The sequence below is a fragment of the Neodothiora populina genome, assembly GCF_041146345.1.
Source record: "Neodothiora populina strain CPC 39397 chromosome Unknown canker_contig_12, whole genome shotgun sequence".
NCBI classification, from domain to species: Eukaryota; Fungi; Ascomycota; class Dothideomycetes; order Dothideales; family Dothioraceae; genus Neodothiora; species Neodothiora populina.
In genome coordinates, this window is record NW_027191404.1 from 1056469 (window position 1) to 1072785 (window position 16317).

Sequence of the window (16317 nt, forward strand, 5' to 3'; positions counted from 1 at the left end):
CTTACACTTCATGATTGTAGGGACACGTGCTCTCAACTGCTTCACATCTTACTACGGCTGCGAGGGTCAGGTTGTCCGGTTAAGAAGTAAACACTTTCGCGGGCTCTTGTACTATTAAACCATGTTAGTACATCTTACACCTCCATGTGCTAGGAGAACCGCTAGTTAGCGCTTAGAACCACGGTTTAATGACATGCATTTTGAGAACATTATGACGTTACAAAGATTAGATATAGTCGGTAGAAACAAAAACAACCTTATTCCCTTGGGTATATGAGCCAAACGCCACCTGCACCTATGCTAATAACCTAGATGTGCTGTCCATGCGTGTTCTTTGCTTGGGGTACAGCGCCCATGTCCAATGCTTTGTAGAAACCTTCCATCGTCCACCGTAAGGAAGTGTAGTATGGCTGAAGGTTTGGATCCATATGTGCATGCCACCATTTATCATGCATACTTGCGACATTGCCCTCCTTGTCAATGACGGTAGGAAATCTTATGTTCCAAGCCGAATTCATATGCTGCCATGGCATGGATCCATTCTGGCGGTGTGCATGGTTCATCAAATTTTGCTCAGGATATTGAGGGTCGAAACTGCCCTTGTGCTCCATCAAGTATCTGTAGTAATCGAACACCGCCTGGGAAGGAGAGAAGACGAAAAAACCGGCATTGAAGTAATTGGAATCCTTAAAATCGTTGTTCTTCACAGTTGGTGGATATGCATGGAGCGGGTTTGTCTCCGCGATAGAGGCCAGGAGATATTCGGACGGTATAGGTTCGTCGGTCTCGAAGGTGCTGTTACTCTTACGGGGTCTGGTCGCTGCATCGTAGAAAAGGCCGTCCATACACCTATTGAGGATCATATCTCCGTCCAGAAAGGCCACGCGAGAGTACTGGGTGAGCTCCCAGGCTCTCAGCTTTGTCATGACGTCCCTCCACTCTGGCATTTCGCCGACAATCCATCCCTGCTCATCCCGGAGATATTCAACCACGATAACAGTAGCACCATCTTTTGACAATCTCTCCCGCTTGCTCTCGGGAACGTCTTCAGTGACGAGCACCACGAATGGAATATCCGCCTTCGTTCGAGTCTCCGGCGCATGGAGGAGTTGATAGCCTAGTAAACGTGTAGCCACGAAGTAATGGTCGTGATCGGGATTCGGGTCTGACTTGTTGACCATGGTGCCAGTGAGAAAAGTCATGTAAGCAAGACCTTCGGCGTTTCCACCGGACTCGATCGCTTGATGACCAGGGAGATAACCAGCAGCAAGATCCTTGATCCGCTGCGGCTCCACCATTTGTTGCGCGCCAACCCAGAAGAGAATACACGCAGTCACAACAGCGCCTGCAATGGCAAGGCGAATTTGAAGGGTAGTCATGGTTGCCAGTGCCAGTGCCAGTGCCGGTAGAAGAGGGAAGAGGGAAAAGGGAAGAGAGATGAGAACCGCCCTGCTGCCAGGACAGACTGAAATGTAGGGGCGGTGTCGGAATGTTATTGTACACCGGTGGAGAAGCAAGGGAGCATAGAGTTGTCAAGGACAAAAGGAGAAATGCCACCCCACACCCGTGCGAGTCGATGGCGACCTACCAAATGCGTTTTGTTTTCAAGGGAGTTGTAAGAAATATCAAACACTGTAGAAGGGGGGTGGCATCTGTGTATATAACGGGCGCACCGTTGTGACCTTGCTGGCGGAAGGACATGAAAGGAGTGGATGTTCCTCGCCATATGGTTGGCAATGATACCATCCAACTCCTTCTTTGGTCTACGCTAGAATGAAAGACTGATGCTAGACGCAAGGAAGATATCGCGTAAACGGTCAAGCTACAGTAGCATTGCCTGGCCTTGGGCTTTTGTGGCTGATGGGACGGGTCAGCAAGAACCTTGGCCAGTCATTCCACGATCTAGATATATTGCACGTAAGATCCATCGCAATAGCTTCATAAGACCAGTATTTTCGTCAAAGTGATGCTTGGAGAATTTCCTGTCCAAACATGATCAGCTCGTTCTCGGTCGCAAATGTGAAAGATGTGCGTCCTTCCAATTCATGTTTACTCGGTGAGACACAGATGCGTGGTGTTCCGGAGATGCCCATGTAGAAAGCTTAGCGACTTTGCAAACCGGGTTGTGTTAGGCTTTTTTTGCAATCTAAAATTGTACATTAGTCGAACTCAATTTTTTTCAGACAGCTCCTCCCCCCAATTGATTCGTAGCAGTCAATGCTTATCGTGATCCTTATCACAGCGCTGCGCCTTACAGGCGATTACAGCATTGTGGGTGACTTCAGCCTCGTGGGCGATCTCAGCTCGGTATAGATACTGTATCTCTTTTTGAGACAAGACCTCTGATAGACGATCTATTCCTATCCAAAATACCTGACAGCATGCCAATAACTCTGACATAACGAGGTACTGTTACATCTTACAGTCTTCAGGACGATGTCACGCCCTCGAACCTCGAAGCCATGTCGTAAAAGCGGGATGCCTATTCTTGGTCCTTCGCTGCTTACTCTCTTCAACATCTATACGAGGTCCTGTACTGTACTGTGCCTTATGTTTTCACTTTACATGTGGTCTAAGCCTTCTTTTCACCAGCTTTGACCAGTGCAAAGTAAGCGGCTGCCCTCTTGAAGCTTTGCAGTGGTCTTTTGTATAGATCTCTCTTCTCAAAATATCAAGCTAATTGGCTAATCATCATGAGATCGAGATCCTTACCTACGGATCCTTTTACTGTCCCAAAGGAGCCTCTTCTATTCTAGGATGCATCGATCATCATCGATAGTATTGGCACGCTGGTACATAGCACTTAAAGGCCATGTTCTGTACCATGAAGCGTGCAACATCGTCAAGAAGCACAACCTCCTACTTGGACACTTACTCTCTACTACTATAATGCAGCTGCGGCACAGGATGGTTAATAGTTAACTCCCGCGTACATGCCAGAATCGTGCCTTTCGAGTCCACTACACGCCCCGGGAGGTAGGTGCCGGACCGACAACCCCTTTGCAGCATGTCTCTCCATCCTTATCGCTGCCAGGTAATCATAGAGCATCTCTGGGATTTTCAGATGTCCAATGTGCTCGAACGATACCGTCATCCGGTCGTTGCATCCGAATCGAGCAGCCCTTGTCAACGATTCTAGGGGGTTAGCGATTGATCCGAGAACAAGCCGCACCGATTTGTGCGACACTACATGAACACCTGCAACCTGCGGAGGGATTGACAAGTGAACTTTACGCTCTGAGATTCTTGCCTAGGAAGGGCGATACAAGATGATCAAGCTCTGTTCGCTCCGGCAAGTCGATCTGCATTTATGTTGCAAGCAAATTGATACTGGTAGGTGAATGCTCATGCAATCGAGGACGTACTTACCTTAAGCGTATGGGATTCACACTTTCAGTCTGACTCCAACCATGAAGCAAAGAAAACACGAATGACTGACGCAACCGACGGAATCAATCATCTTTGCATGACTACATCGAAGTGAAAATGCCGACGTAAGTCGAGTCATACCGAGAACGTTTTCCACCCTTGGCAAGACCGGCTATATGATGACAGAACGCATAGAGAAGTGGGTAAGGTAAGGTGTGGTAAGTTGGTTGGGAGACCACAGCGGCGAGACACTGGTCATGAAAGAACTGCATGAAAGGTGGAGCCTGGAGCAAGCACTGTGTGGAGCACTAAGGCTTGTGGCACATGATGGTGATTGCACAATCAGATTTAGCACGGGAGGCGTGATCGATCTGAAAGAGAGAAAGCCGATGCAAAGGGGACTTGATGCATTTGCCGGCTATGGGTCCCCTCGATCTGTGACATCACCACGACGATGTGGGGAAGTCGTGAAGCAATTGCTCTGGTTACTTTACTTGATCAAAACATATCGTCAGACGACCTTTCCTCTTCTCCTTCCCACTTTTCATTTCAAATCTACTGGTGAGTATCTTCCATTTCTCAGACGTTCTCAACTTTCATCTGCAATTTTTTCTGTCTTCATCTTTGGGGGGGCGAGTCGCGAATCTTCAATCATGTCAATCGCAAATCCTCTTCGCCGCCAGCTTCTACCCCGCCTCACCAATCGTTCGCTCGCCAACACAACACCAGTACTTACCTCTCTTTCCAGAAAACACTTTCTTCAGAGTTCATCTACAAGTTTTAGATTACTTTCCACATCAACTCCCAAGATGTCTTTCTCCAACGCAGACACCGGCAACAAGGCCGCCGACCCTTACACTGAGAAGAACCTCGAGCACCCCGACACCCTCAAGGAGAAGGTCGGAGACCTCATTGCATTTGTTGACAAGTGCAAGTTCTGCATGATGACTACTCGCATCGCTGAGAGTGGTTTGCTCGTCTCTCGTTGCATGGCATTAGCCGCTAAGGTAAAGAGCTCCTTCGCCCTTGCTTGGGTTCATTGGTGGCTAACACCTATTCTAGGAGGGCAACGGCATTGACCTCATCTTCCACACAAACTCTGAGTCAGGCAAGACCGACGATTTGGAGGGAGACTCAGACATCAACATCTCCTTCATCAACCCCTCTGGCGAGTGGGCTTCCATCTCCGGAAAGGCTAGCCTCGAGACCGACAGAGAGAAGGTCAGAAAGTACTACTCCCCAGCACTCAAGGCCTGGCTCGGTGACCTCGGCGACGGCAAGCACGACGGCGGTCCTGAGGATCCTCGCATCATGCTCATCAAGGTCAACGCCAAGACTGCTCAGTACGCCATCTCAAGAAGAACTGCAGTCGGTGGTCTTGTCGAGTTTGCCAAGGGTGTCGCCACTGGCGAGGCTGCACAGGTCAACAAGCTCAGACACCTTGACGAGAAGGAGATCTTGCAATGGAGATCCAGCTCTCAGTAGGAGCAGAACATTTGTTTGCATGAGTCACGCATAAACACGAGCCTTTTGTAATGTCGCTTTATATCAGTCATGATAATGAGCATAGCGAAAATGAATTATACATTCTGTTGATCTTCTTTTCCAATGCACTTGATACAAGGCAACTTCTGGCCATGTGAGTGCTTCAGTTTTATTTGTAACCGGGCTATCGCTGTACGTGTCCAAAGAGCTGCAGAGTTGCTAGGCTCAAACCCATGTGCTGATATCTATATTGTGACCTTAACATCTGCGCAGCCACGACTGTTTCGTCTCTGGAAATCTGTTAGTCTGTAAAATTCTGTCTCTTGGTAAGTCACTTACTCTACAATTGTGTGTAAAGAATGTCGGTGCTCGAACGGTAAATTTACTTTCCGTAAGCGTGTACTTCCGTCGGGACGTCTGCGTGAGGAGGTTTATAGTGGATACACCACAGCAACCCGTCATAACGCACGCGCCAGACCAACGATATGATAGATATCTTGTCCCCTCTAGGGTCAGAGAGAGCAAGAGAGAGAATTGCGTGATTGAAACAACATCCGTCATGTTCCTCAACTCTTAGCCTTCCGAGAGAACATGCCCACCAAATCACCCGTCTTCTTCGGCGCCAACCTGAGCGCCTCGAACCTCGACTCAGCGGCTCTCTTGCCCAGCCTCACGCTCTCCATAACCCACTCGACGGTGACAAACCGCACACTGTTGTTGCCCACTTTGCTCGCGATTTCCTTTTGGATCTTGGTCGCTGCTAGACCGCCTCCTGAGCCGCTTTCTGTTGCAGAGATGGTATTGCTGTTGTTGTTGGCGTTTGGTCGACCTAGGATGACGTGCGTGACTGTGCGACGGCCTAGCGCGATGGATATCCTGGCGCCGTGGGATACGAGGAGGGATTTCAGCTTGTGGTCGGAGATTGTGGGTGCTGTGCTGCCGTTGATGTAGATTGTGAGGTTCTTGAAGATTTGAGGGATGGGGTTGGAGGGGGGATTTGTTGTTGTTGTTGTTATTGAGTCTGTTGTTGCGGAGGCGTGGTTGGGTCTTTCTTCTCCTTCGAGGTATATCATGTCGTTGCTGTCGTTGTCATTGTGGAGTGGTGCAATTGTAGTATCCGCTCTGTCGTTTTCTTTCCTCACTTCTCTCGCGATCCCGCCTTTCTTGACCCCAAAGGCCTCGATGAGACTCATTTGACCGCGACCCCTCAGTCCACTGGCTCCTCTCACCCACCCACCGTTCTCCGTCCTGCCATCACTCCCGAACCCCTCGCTGCCTGCGCCCACGGTGTCGGCAATCCGTTGCCCGCCTCCCGCACCCGAGGAGAACTGCACGCCGAGCTTCATACTCCGTGAGTTGCGCCATGATGTCGAGCCCGCTAGACGGTTCTCTGCGCGCTGGTGGCCCGTGGATGATGAGTTCCAGGCGTCGAAGTGAGCGCCAAGGGTCGGTTTTACGGAAAGAGTCGGTTTGCTTGGAGTGTTGGCACTGGGTTGTTTAGAGGCGGAAAGTGGTGACTGTGGCATTTCTTCGCGGTCATCGAGTGTTTTGTGTTTTGCTTTAAGGAGACCCGATGGCAAGATATAAAGTCCAGGCCAGGTCTAGGGTGATAAGGCAATGTTCGGGTTATGGTTATGGTCAAGGATAGTGTTCGGGTTAGAGTTAAATCGAGACGAAATGGTAGTATCAATGATTTGCGCCGGATTACAGCAGATCAGACAAGGACTGTAGAAGAAAGTACTGTAAAATATAGGACCGCTGTCTGTAGAGTCGTATGAACATCCAATTAAATGACTTACTAGTGCGGAGGGTATACAAAATTGCACCGTTGACAGGAGGATGAGAGTCAATGACGAAGGACTTACCCGCGTGGTGATTTGCTCGCGAATTCACGTGATCAGAATTATCTAGCCCGATCGGGTAATTTATATCTCGACCACATTTTATAGTAACGGTGACGGTAAGGTAGCATGACGGAGAAAGAGAAGGGAAGTAATTGGTAGAATGACAAGATGAAAAAGTTTACGCACTAGCTTGGACAGCCTTTGGCAACTCATGCGGCGGGTCAGCTTGAGAGGCCACAGCAGCAGCAGCAGCAAGCTCTTTCTTCTTCGCCTCCAGCACTGCAAAGTTACGCTGCATAGCGTTCCTCGTGAACTCCTCACCGGTAACAGCAGGATATTTCTTAGCAGGTCCCTGGATGACAGCATCCACACAGGGTTGATTGAAATAAGCAATGCTGTATCTGGGTCCGAACCAGTCCTTTTCTGGATCTGTAGGTGCTCGAACTCTGTGCAGCGTGCTCTTGAACCTGTCGTCACTCCAACTCATTAGTAAGTCACCGATGTTGCAAACGATGTCGCCCGCAGCAAAAGAGACAGGCGTCCACACATCGCCGTGGCCGAATTTAGTCACAGACTCTCGACCAGGACAGATTTCGAGACCACTGAAACCAGGAGGTTGAAAGAGCAGGGTAACGAGGTCCCAGTCAGCATGTGCGCCTGCTCGGAAATAGCCTTCAGGTACAGGTGCATCCTGATCGACGGCAAAGTAGTGCAGGAGACGCAACACAGTCTGGGCGTTCGGTCGACTAACGTCGTGCGCTTTGACGAAGTAATCATCCTCGAAGCCGAGACCACGAGCGAAGCAAATCATGAGCTTCTCGCTGACGCTTTGCGTTTTAGCCATGAAGGTTTTGGCCTTGTCCTTGAAGCCCGGGAGGGAGTCTTCTGAGACCCACTTGTCGACCATGGCTTCGCCAAATTGCATCTGACTGCAGATGACCACGTTAGCTAGGCAATTCAACAGCATTTCAGTGCATGATGAGTGAAACATACTATGATTCCTTCATATCAGCAGTCCCGGTCGAAGGCCTAATCTGTGCATTCTTCTCCCATCCGACATTGTTTCTCGTGAACGGTACAGTACCCTTGATCTCATCCGGAAGCGCAAAGAACGTGGCAGACGTCTCGAACATGGCATCGATATCCGCAATACTGATTTCAGTATCTGTCAGGGCGAAGAAGCCATCTGTCTCCGCAGCTTTTACGAGTTCAGTTGTGATTTCATCGATGCGGTCGGGGAAGTCTCGCATTGAAATTCGAGGGATGGTGCGTTCCATGTACTCGGAAGCCATTTCGATCAACTCGGGGTAGATATACAGGAACGAAGAGGTGAATGATCAATTTGCTTGGATATAGTAGTCCTGATCACGGGAATCAAGAGACACGAAGACAAAGATAGTTGCTGAAAGGTGAGGGAGCAGATTACTTGTCTACTGATATATGCTGTGGTCAAGTCGGCGTACGTACGAATGTACATTGGAGAGCGCCGACATCCTGCTTTACATATCGAGTGTACAGCCGAATCAAAAGAGGCGGGACTCGTCCGAGCAAGCAACGGTCGTCGCCGATAGTTCATCCAAAGCGAAGAGCGAGGCCGAGTGACAACTGATAAGGATCTGATATAAGCTTGGTCAGATAGGCCAGGGTGCGGATTCGTTGTATGGGAGGGCAAGCGGCTTAGTCAGCATTGGTCTGTCAAACCCACCCTACGAGATCTACTGCGTTGGCGAAACATGTATCATTAATTAGTGCCGCTTCTTGAGCAGACTATGTCATTTCAAACATAATTTACAATGTGATCATTTCATCTATATACGCTTTTCCAGAAAGATAGGTATCCTGTTCTACATCCAGCTCGGTAGCACAAATCGATCAATCAATTTTTAATGAGCCATAGATTCTGTGCACGAATGTCCAAGTTGCGAAGAAGCCAATGGTACCTGTATCAGACTTAGCGTTTTTCTACTATGCAAAGATGCCTTGGATATATGACACCAATGCATTCATTAAAGAAATAGGGTGAGACGACGTACCAGTCAAAACAAACCATAGAGCACTCAACAGCGCAGAGTATCCAAGATACAAAACTCCACTCGTCCAGCTTGAGAAGCTCAATGTCCGGATCCAGTAGAGCATTGCATACGCAAAGACATAGCCGGACGATGCACCCGCCGTAAAGAAGGCTCTCCATTGCCAGTGGTAGTTCTCGGCGCAGAGCAAGAAATAAATCATTAGTATCGTGACGGCAGCCGAAGTCACGACCATAAGGCCATAGCAGAGGAAAAGGAAGCCGAACATGTAGTAGATCCTATTGAACCAGATGCTGTTCATGACAAAGTACAGCTCAACGAAGATGGCACCGAACGGCAGAATGCCAACCAGCAACATGCTGGGCAGTGGTCGGAGGTATCCCTGAGAAGGCGGGATCTGGCGAGGGATCTGGTTCGTATGAACAGGGTTTGTGAACTCGGCAGACTTGAAGCCCAGCCAACTACCGGCGAAGGAAAGTGGCACACTGATGAGGAACCACATGGCAATTATGACCAGCATAGTTGTGAAAGGAACAGCGCCTGAGGATGCGCGGGCCCAAACAAATAGGTTGAGAAAGAAGAAGACGCAGAACACTACACCGGGAACGACGACCGGAGTGTAAACGAAAAGACGTTTCCAGGCATCACCCTGGAAGAAGCGGTAGGTACGAGCTGACACGTAACCACCGACAAAGCCAAAGAAAGTGTATAGTACAATCATTACGGTACCCAGAGATCCACGGTTGGAGGGCGAGAGGAAGCCAAGCAGGGCGAAAGCGATGGCGAAGCCGGCCATCATGAAGAGCTGAGCACCGTTTCCCACAAGGATGGAAAGAAGCATTGGATTCTTTGGTGGACGGAAAACATCGCCATGTACCAGTTTCCAGCCGGAGTCTTCTTGGACAGTATCCTCGACGCCAGTGCCGCCGAAGTCATCAAGGGCAAGGTCATCGAGGCGATTGTACCTGGCGATGTCTTTGCGGATGGTGCGCAGGAGAATTGTAGAGACCATGCCAATCAGGAAGACGACTATGACGGCTGAGTTGACAAGCGAGAACCAGTGGATCTTGGGATCGTAAACATGAAGGTACTTATCCCAGCGAGTAGCGAAAGACGTGGGAGAAGGGACCCAAAACACACTGTAAGTCCATGCAACGCCGGTCTCACTGGTCTCGGAAAGGATCAATGGCTCTCCCGCAGTGCCGCAAGATTGATCGCCAGTCGTTGCACGGTTTGCATTGTCCTTGGACGAGGCAGGCTCAACGAGCACGCCGACAATGCGGTACTTGCCCTTCGCAGCCTCGTGGTAGTCGATCCAGATGTTGTAATGGTTGTTGAGCACCTGAGTCGTCTTGCCCTCGCCGCCATCTAAGTTGTCACCAAGCAAGAAACCAGGACTGTAGAAGATCTCGCCGTTCGCGTCGGCCATCTTTTGCGCGGCGGGTAATCCATCAATGTTCCAGTTTAGGTTGTAGTTCTGCGTTATGCGCTTGTTGACAAACTTGGCCTCATTGGGAGCGAACGTGACATCGCACAGTCGCTTACACGTCTCGTTGCGTGCCATGTGCAAATCGAATGGCGAGGTCCAGATACGATCGCCGAAAATGATGCTGCCTAAGCTCTCGGAGATTTGTTTAGGGCCTTCGAGAGGCTTGCAGAAATGGAACTTATCATGATAATAATCGAATGAGAAAACAGAACGGACTTGCGTATCTCTGTCTGATTGAGAAGGCGTCAATGAGTTCACTGTGAGGGGCACTCGGTCGTCGACCTGATAGTCTGTCGGAGCTACACCAGGCAGATAAAAGGCATGCGCAGGCAACGGTGTCAGAAGTAGTAAACCCAGCGCGATCGGGCTACTTGCGATGCGCATCTTCGCAAATCGCATGCACTTGTGTATATAAGCCTCCTCTTGCACTTCGACTCCCCTGACAAGCACTTGTTTCTTTGACGGTCAAGTCTTTGTTTGTGGTGGGAATGCCCGGATGCGGTGTTGACATCTCCTGGATGCCTTTGGGGAGCTGGTAGCCGTGTGCACAGGCCATCGTATACGTCGTCCTGTATGACGACGGGGTCAAGGTAGGTCAGGTAAGCTGGGGATAATTACCTACCATGTCTGTACGTGTACCACACAGCCACCCTGACGCAATTTCCAGGGTCGATATCAGATCAAGACAGCGCGTGGACGGTGGGTGAACAGCCGAAACATTTACCAGACATGTCCTTAGCAGACCAGGACGGCGCGAAGCCAGAGTGGCAGAGTGGGATGTGAATTCATGTACTCATGTTTATTCAGTTAAGGTATGGTCTAGTACCCGTCGCACAAGGCCGTGCCTGTCGTGGAACAGCCATATGCAGCTTAGCTCTACTGGCTCATGCCGCTCAAGTCCCGAGTCAAGATCTAGAATAGCAATACACGGGGTATACTGTATGCTGGTTGGAGAATCAAATCGTAGGGGAGTGTATCCTGCTTGCGGCGCCTTGTTCGCCTTCCCATCATCCGAGGCATCATCTCCTCATCAAACCAATCCGTCGTAGAGAGACAAGGCTGATACGATGGTCTCGTCGCGCTTGGATCCCTCCTTGAACTCCGCCATATCGAGACTGCCATTCTCATCTTTGTCCATCATGCGGAAGATCTTGCGTACTCTCTTCTCTGGTGTATCTTCGTCTTCTGGTAATTTGACCATTGATCCCACCTGTTCAGATGGTTAGTCTTCGACGTGGTGTTATGTCCCTACTTTGCGTCATCGCGTACCATCTTGTATATAGCTTCGACAATAGCAAGCATCTCCTCATAGCTAATCTTGCCGTCGCCATCAATGTCGTAGAGCTGGAACGCCCAGTCCAGCTTGTCCTCCATCTTTCCTCTGCTAGTCACGCTTAGAGCGCAAATAAACTCTTTGAAGTCAATCGAACCTGACTTGTCCGCGTCGAATACATTAAAGACATAATCTGCAAACGACGACGGATCTCCAAACGGGAAAAATTGCTTGTAGATCTTTTGGAACTCTTCCTTGGTGAGCATTCCAGAAGGGCAGTCCTTGAGAAAGCCTGAGTGCACAGAAAGATTAGACATTAGACTGAAAAAAGGTTGACCACGGCTCCTCCGATGACAGCGAACACGGCGATGGGAATGAAAACTGGCGGCTCGGATTCTTACCTTTATACCATTGCTGCAACTCCTTCTTGTCGAAATGTGTGGCTCTTTGTAGGTCACTCAGCTCTTGCTGTGACAATTTGCTCTGGCTAGAATCACGTAGGTGCATCGTCAGCATGTGCTCGTCGATACTGATGTGCGCAATCATTGTGAGGTTCCCCATCTCTTGCTCCATGCTGTGGACGGCGATGTGAAAAGCCATGTTGTTCTGGGCCTTCCAGTCGAGATAGTCGTCGGACGAGTGGTGGGGTACTGGTTTGGGACGATGTCTCGCGGTGTTTGTAGATCCTATCTGATGCCCTGCGATAGCCTCGTCGTGGAGAGGATCACCATCACTGAAATTGACAGCATCGTCGGAAGGAGCATGCATGTTCGATAGACCGGCAAGCAGTAGAATCGGCTGTCTGACGATATGTATCTTCGGTGATCATACTCCGAGCTTGGAGCTTTGAATGCGTTCTTCACATGTGTCGGTTGAGCAAGTGGATAGTTTCGTCGCCGGGCAGGTGAAGCTGGAATGCTGGTGATACGGAATGTCTTACATGCCCTTTGTCCCTAAAAAGGCAGGATGTGGCTCGGAATTGGAAAGCACAAAAACAACAAGAATAACAACAATGGCAGAAATAACACCATCCAAAACTTACGATTTCCCCATTTCTGCTCCACTTCACAGCACCTCCCCTAGGTTCTTATAGCACTATAGAGTGCCGATCACACCCACGTTAAGCTCTGCTCGCGCTTGCGTAGACTTGCTTGTATGTTACTCTGTTGCTTGGTATGGATTGCGCGTATATGCCCAGGGCCAAGTCGGATGTCAGGTGTTTGGGAAGGTGGGATGATGTCGTCAGAATTGGTGCACGCGCTGCAGAGATGAGGAGAGGAGCGTTGTGCTAAGGGTAAAAAGGCAGATAAGGTACTGTAAGTTTGCTGGCACGGCGTGATCGTGACAGGATCAATGTTTAGGGAAATGAAAGGGAAATGGGGGAAACATTGCAGGAGTATTGTTGAATTCGTATGGTTCTCGGCTCCTATCGCAATCGAAACCAGGAACCCCGCGACGTGCCGCCCTTCCAGACTTGTAATCACGAATGAGATGGTGGTGGCTTAGCATCAGCCAAGACCCCTATGGCGCTTGTGAGAGCAGAGAGCATCACAGCATCTGAGGCCTCTTGACTCGTCGATACTACCTTACCTTCCAGGTTAGCCAGGCCTCTTTTGCCTCTTGGGCTAGGCCTGTGGCGATAAGCAACGACATGTGTGCAAGACCACCGACCCTGTCAAGCTTGCACATCACTGCTATATACCTGTTTTTCATGACGCCGGTTTATATACCCTCGAGTTCCTGCGCCGATGTCGTTTGCTAAAACTAGACAGCACAGGAGCAGCACGACACTACAAGTACATGTGATCACCAATCATCGGAAGGCGCGCGAGTTGGTGTTTGTGCTGCACGTGTGATGCTGTGCATTATCGTGGTGTACCTGCTGCTGTAAAACATCTGACCGGTCTTCATTCGAGACGCCCCCCTCTCATCAGCACTTCCGGCGTTGTTTCCGGCCCTGGATGCGCCATGGTCATTGACACGGGTGTGCTCGCCACATGACATAATAATCAAATCGCATCTGATTGGGAGCAAGTCTAGACTAGGTATCACTGACATAATGTTAAGGGTAGGGAAATAATAGTGAAAAGAAGAGTACAACATAGAGGACGCTCAAAATGCTCGACAGGAAAAAGCCATGCCATATTCGACTAGAACCGCTTGCAACAAAAGTTTATATATGAAATGCATACGCCCAGTTCGAGTTGTATATACTCGTGTTTGCTGACACACCTGGCGCCCTTTACCGGTAGGATCCCAGCTCCAAATCCGGCAATCGTGGCTGCCTTGTGTTCGGCGGACTATAATCTCGCTCTCGGCCGCCCATTTCGGCTGCACTCATGATCAAGCGATCCTTGCTGTCGTCGTCGCGATTGAATGCAGGGCGACTGAAGTTGCGCTGCGACATCTCGTAACCTTCACTACTCTCTGGACGTTTTGTCGGCACTGGATCGTAGCGTGAGTCGTTGGTTGTGGTGGTATGCAGACTCGGTGATACCATCGTCGCTTTTGAGTGGGCACCCTTGGCATCTGCAAGAAGCATCGGGTCCATGAGGAGCGAATTGCGCGCATCCAGAGGGGTAAGGTCATCGAGATCACGATTGAGTTTTTCTAGAAATCCTGCATTAGTACTTCTGCTCGCTCTGTGGGAATGTTCGATGCTTACCGGCTTCCTTTCTCCTCTTTCGGTGAGGGTTCATCCTCACACATGCGATGATGGCGTTTACGGCAATCAGGATTGCCAAAGCACCCGTCAACACTCCTTGTACGACAATCAAGATGATGCCCGTCACCGTCTTCGTAGTCTGCGCGATTCCAAGCTCCTCAACGAAAATGAGAACGCAGACTACTGAGAGAACTCGGACCGTTTGGATAATGATGTTGATCACATTGCCGCTTTTCAGACTGTATGGCCGATTCCAGAGCAGGAGTGCGAGCATGCATATCTCCACGATGCCTTGTCCAATGGTTTGCGCGAGTCCATGGCCGTTTGCACCAGCAACGACCGCGTTCTTGGCAAACATGTAAATGATCGAGGGAATGAACAACCACCAATAACCCTTTTTGAAGTTGTCATAGAAGAGACTGTACTTGATCCATGTCTCTTTGTTTTCGTATAATCCGCTGTCGTCACCCTCTAATTTCTTTAGTTTCTTCACTGTCAGAATAATCTTGATGGTGAAAAACACCAAAACACCGGTGAACAAGGCCCAGGTGACTCCTGCGAGTAACTTGGCTGCCCACGAGTCGCCATTGGTGAATTGGTATACGCAATAAAGCGTCCAGACGCCATAAAGCAAAAGGATCAGATTAGTGATGGTCTTGGCGAGACGCCACCAGTAACGTTTGCGGAAACTCTCCAGGCCCTTGGGAAGGTTGCCGCCAAGAGCAAAAGCTTCTAGAACAACCTTGAAAAGAAGAATGCCAACCGTGATCGCTGCAATGGCAATGGAAACCATAAGCAAAACGGTCATGAATGTATTGGCTTGTGGTATCGAGAGTTGTTCCACGTAGGCTTGGATGCCGTGAACGTAGTGCATGATTTCGCCCTCGTTGGAAGCAGTGGTGTTAGTGTTGGCACTGGCACTGGCATTGCCATTGTTGAGATCAACGTCGGTACTTATGCTGTCTCTAGTGAAGAGGATGAAATCTTCCATTCCACGCTTGAAAAGACCGCCGCTGCTACCGCTGCTGTTGGCACCATTGCTGAACACGAGTGTCGCATTTCGAAGATATTCGTAGCTGTCTTCGGTCAGGTTTCCGCCGGTTTTTGTTCTGAAATTGTCGATTGAAGTTTGCATGGAAGCCCAAGGGATCAGTCCGGTACTGAAAGCGAAGTTCTTGGAGAAACTCTGATACACTTTGGGGTATTGCACGCTGAGCATTCCGTTCAATGCCATGCCTTGGAACCAGCCAACGACTTCGCCGAATGACGGACTTGCGGATGCGGCACCTGGATGCATTCCTGCAGCAACGCCGCCCAATGCTGACATGGCAAGAGCGCCGCCAGCAATACCAGCCGCAACGTATTTTACCGAAGGAACGTTCATTGATCTTCCATTGCTGACAGTCGATTGAATACAAGCCAAATCGGCCTTATCGACATCGGAGAACAATTGGAGCTTCGCAGCGCCGTCTAAATCTGGTATCGTGAAAGCGATTGATGGGATCTGCGATGCGTATTCGGAGGGGACTGTCTGTTGACCCTTGGCGGAGAAAGTTCCAGCCGGGACTGTCATTAGTGTAAGTAAGGAGAGCCATGACATATATATCGAGAAGATCAAACTTACCAGGACACAGTTGCTCCACGTAGTTCTGTCCTTCGCAAGGATTGAAGGTATTGGAGTACACGCTGATACCGTAGGCAGTAACATCTATCCTTGCGGTGACATTCTGGCTTACCGAACTCGTTCCGGAGACATCGAATGTGACTTGGTTGGTGGTCCTATCATATGCTACGTCCATTCTATTGACGCTGATGGTGGCATTGTCAACACATGTTGTAAAACCGTCAGTAGCGATGACATCGCCGCCGAGCACTCTGACCGGCAGAGTACTGAGAGCAATGAGCAAAAGCGCCTTGAGAGATGCGCGAGGAGGCCGCATCATGATACGATGCCTCTGTATATATTATGGGTCCAGGGAGTATATATGCCACTGGACTGGGTCTCTAGTCCGACGAGAGGTTTAAAACGCAGCAAAAGGGAAAGAAGGTCGTAAAAAAGGTCGTAAAAGATTGTATTGAGAAGAGAAAATAATGTACTCGAGACGCAAACGCAATGTAGAAACGATCAGTATATCGGGTATATCTGACGGGAGCTACCGTTT

At 49.7% G+C, this 16317-nt stretch overlaps 6 protein-coding genes across 6 annotated transcripts; 1 reads left to right on the forward strand and 5 right to left on the reverse strand.

The window, feature by feature from the left end:
• Positions 1-4178: 4178 nt before the first annotated feature.
• AAFC00_001054 (uncharacterized protein) lies at positions 4179-4854 on the forward strand (the record flags this gene model as incomplete). Its single annotated transcript, XM_069340191.1, has 2 exons — positions 4179-4376; positions 4432-4854. The coding sequence occupies 2 exons, from the start codon at positions 4179-4181 to the stop codon at positions 4852-4854; spliced, it is 621 nt and encodes a 206-aa protein (XP_069203666.1).
• Positions 4855-5420: 566 nt separating this feature from the next.
• Positions 5421-6380, reverse strand: AAFC00_001055 (uncharacterized protein; the record flags this gene model as incomplete). Its single annotated transcript, XM_069340192.1, has 1 exon — positions 5421-6380. One exon carries the CDS (start codon positions 6378-6380, stop codon positions 5421-5423), a length of 960 nt encoding a protein of 319 aa, XP_069203667.1.
• A 496-nt stretch (positions 6381-6876) lies between these two features.
• Positions 6877-7990, reverse strand: AAFC00_001056 (uncharacterized protein; the record flags this gene model as incomplete). Its single annotated transcript, XM_069340193.1, has 2 exons — positions 6877-7627; positions 7692-7990. The coding sequence occupies 2 exons, from the start codon at positions 7988-7990 to the stop codon at positions 6877-6879; spliced, it is 1050 nt and encodes a 349-aa protein (XP_069203668.1).
• A 580-nt stretch (positions 7991-8570) lies between these two features.
• AAFC00_001057 (uncharacterized protein) lies at positions 8571-10601 on the reverse strand (the record flags this gene model as incomplete). The annotated part of the gene is made up of 2 exons (XM_069340194.1): positions 8571-8638; positions 8732-10601. The coding sequence occupies 2 exons, from the start codon at positions 10599-10601 to the stop codon at positions 8571-8573; spliced, it is 1938 nt and encodes a 645-aa protein (XP_069203669.1).
• Positions 10602-11247: 646 nt separating this feature from the next.
• On the reverse strand, positions 11248-12258 carry AAFC00_001058 (uncharacterized protein; the record flags this gene model as incomplete). The annotated part of the gene is made up of 3 exons (XM_069340195.1): positions 11248-11427; positions 11487-11782; positions 11892-12258. The coding sequence occupies 3 exons, from the start codon at positions 12256-12258 to the stop codon at positions 11248-11250; spliced, it is 843 nt and encodes a 280-aa protein (XP_069203670.1).
• A 1474-nt stretch (positions 12259-13732) lies between these two features.
• AAFC00_001059 (uncharacterized protein) lies at positions 13733-16095 on the reverse strand (the record flags this gene model as incomplete). Its single annotated transcript, XM_069340197.1, has 3 exons — positions 13733-14100; positions 14156-15721; positions 15780-16095. 3 exons carry the CDS (start codon positions 16093-16095, stop codon positions 13733-13735), a joined length of 2250 nt encoding a protein of 749 aa, XP_069203671.1.
• Positions 16096-16317: the final 222 nt, after the last annotated feature.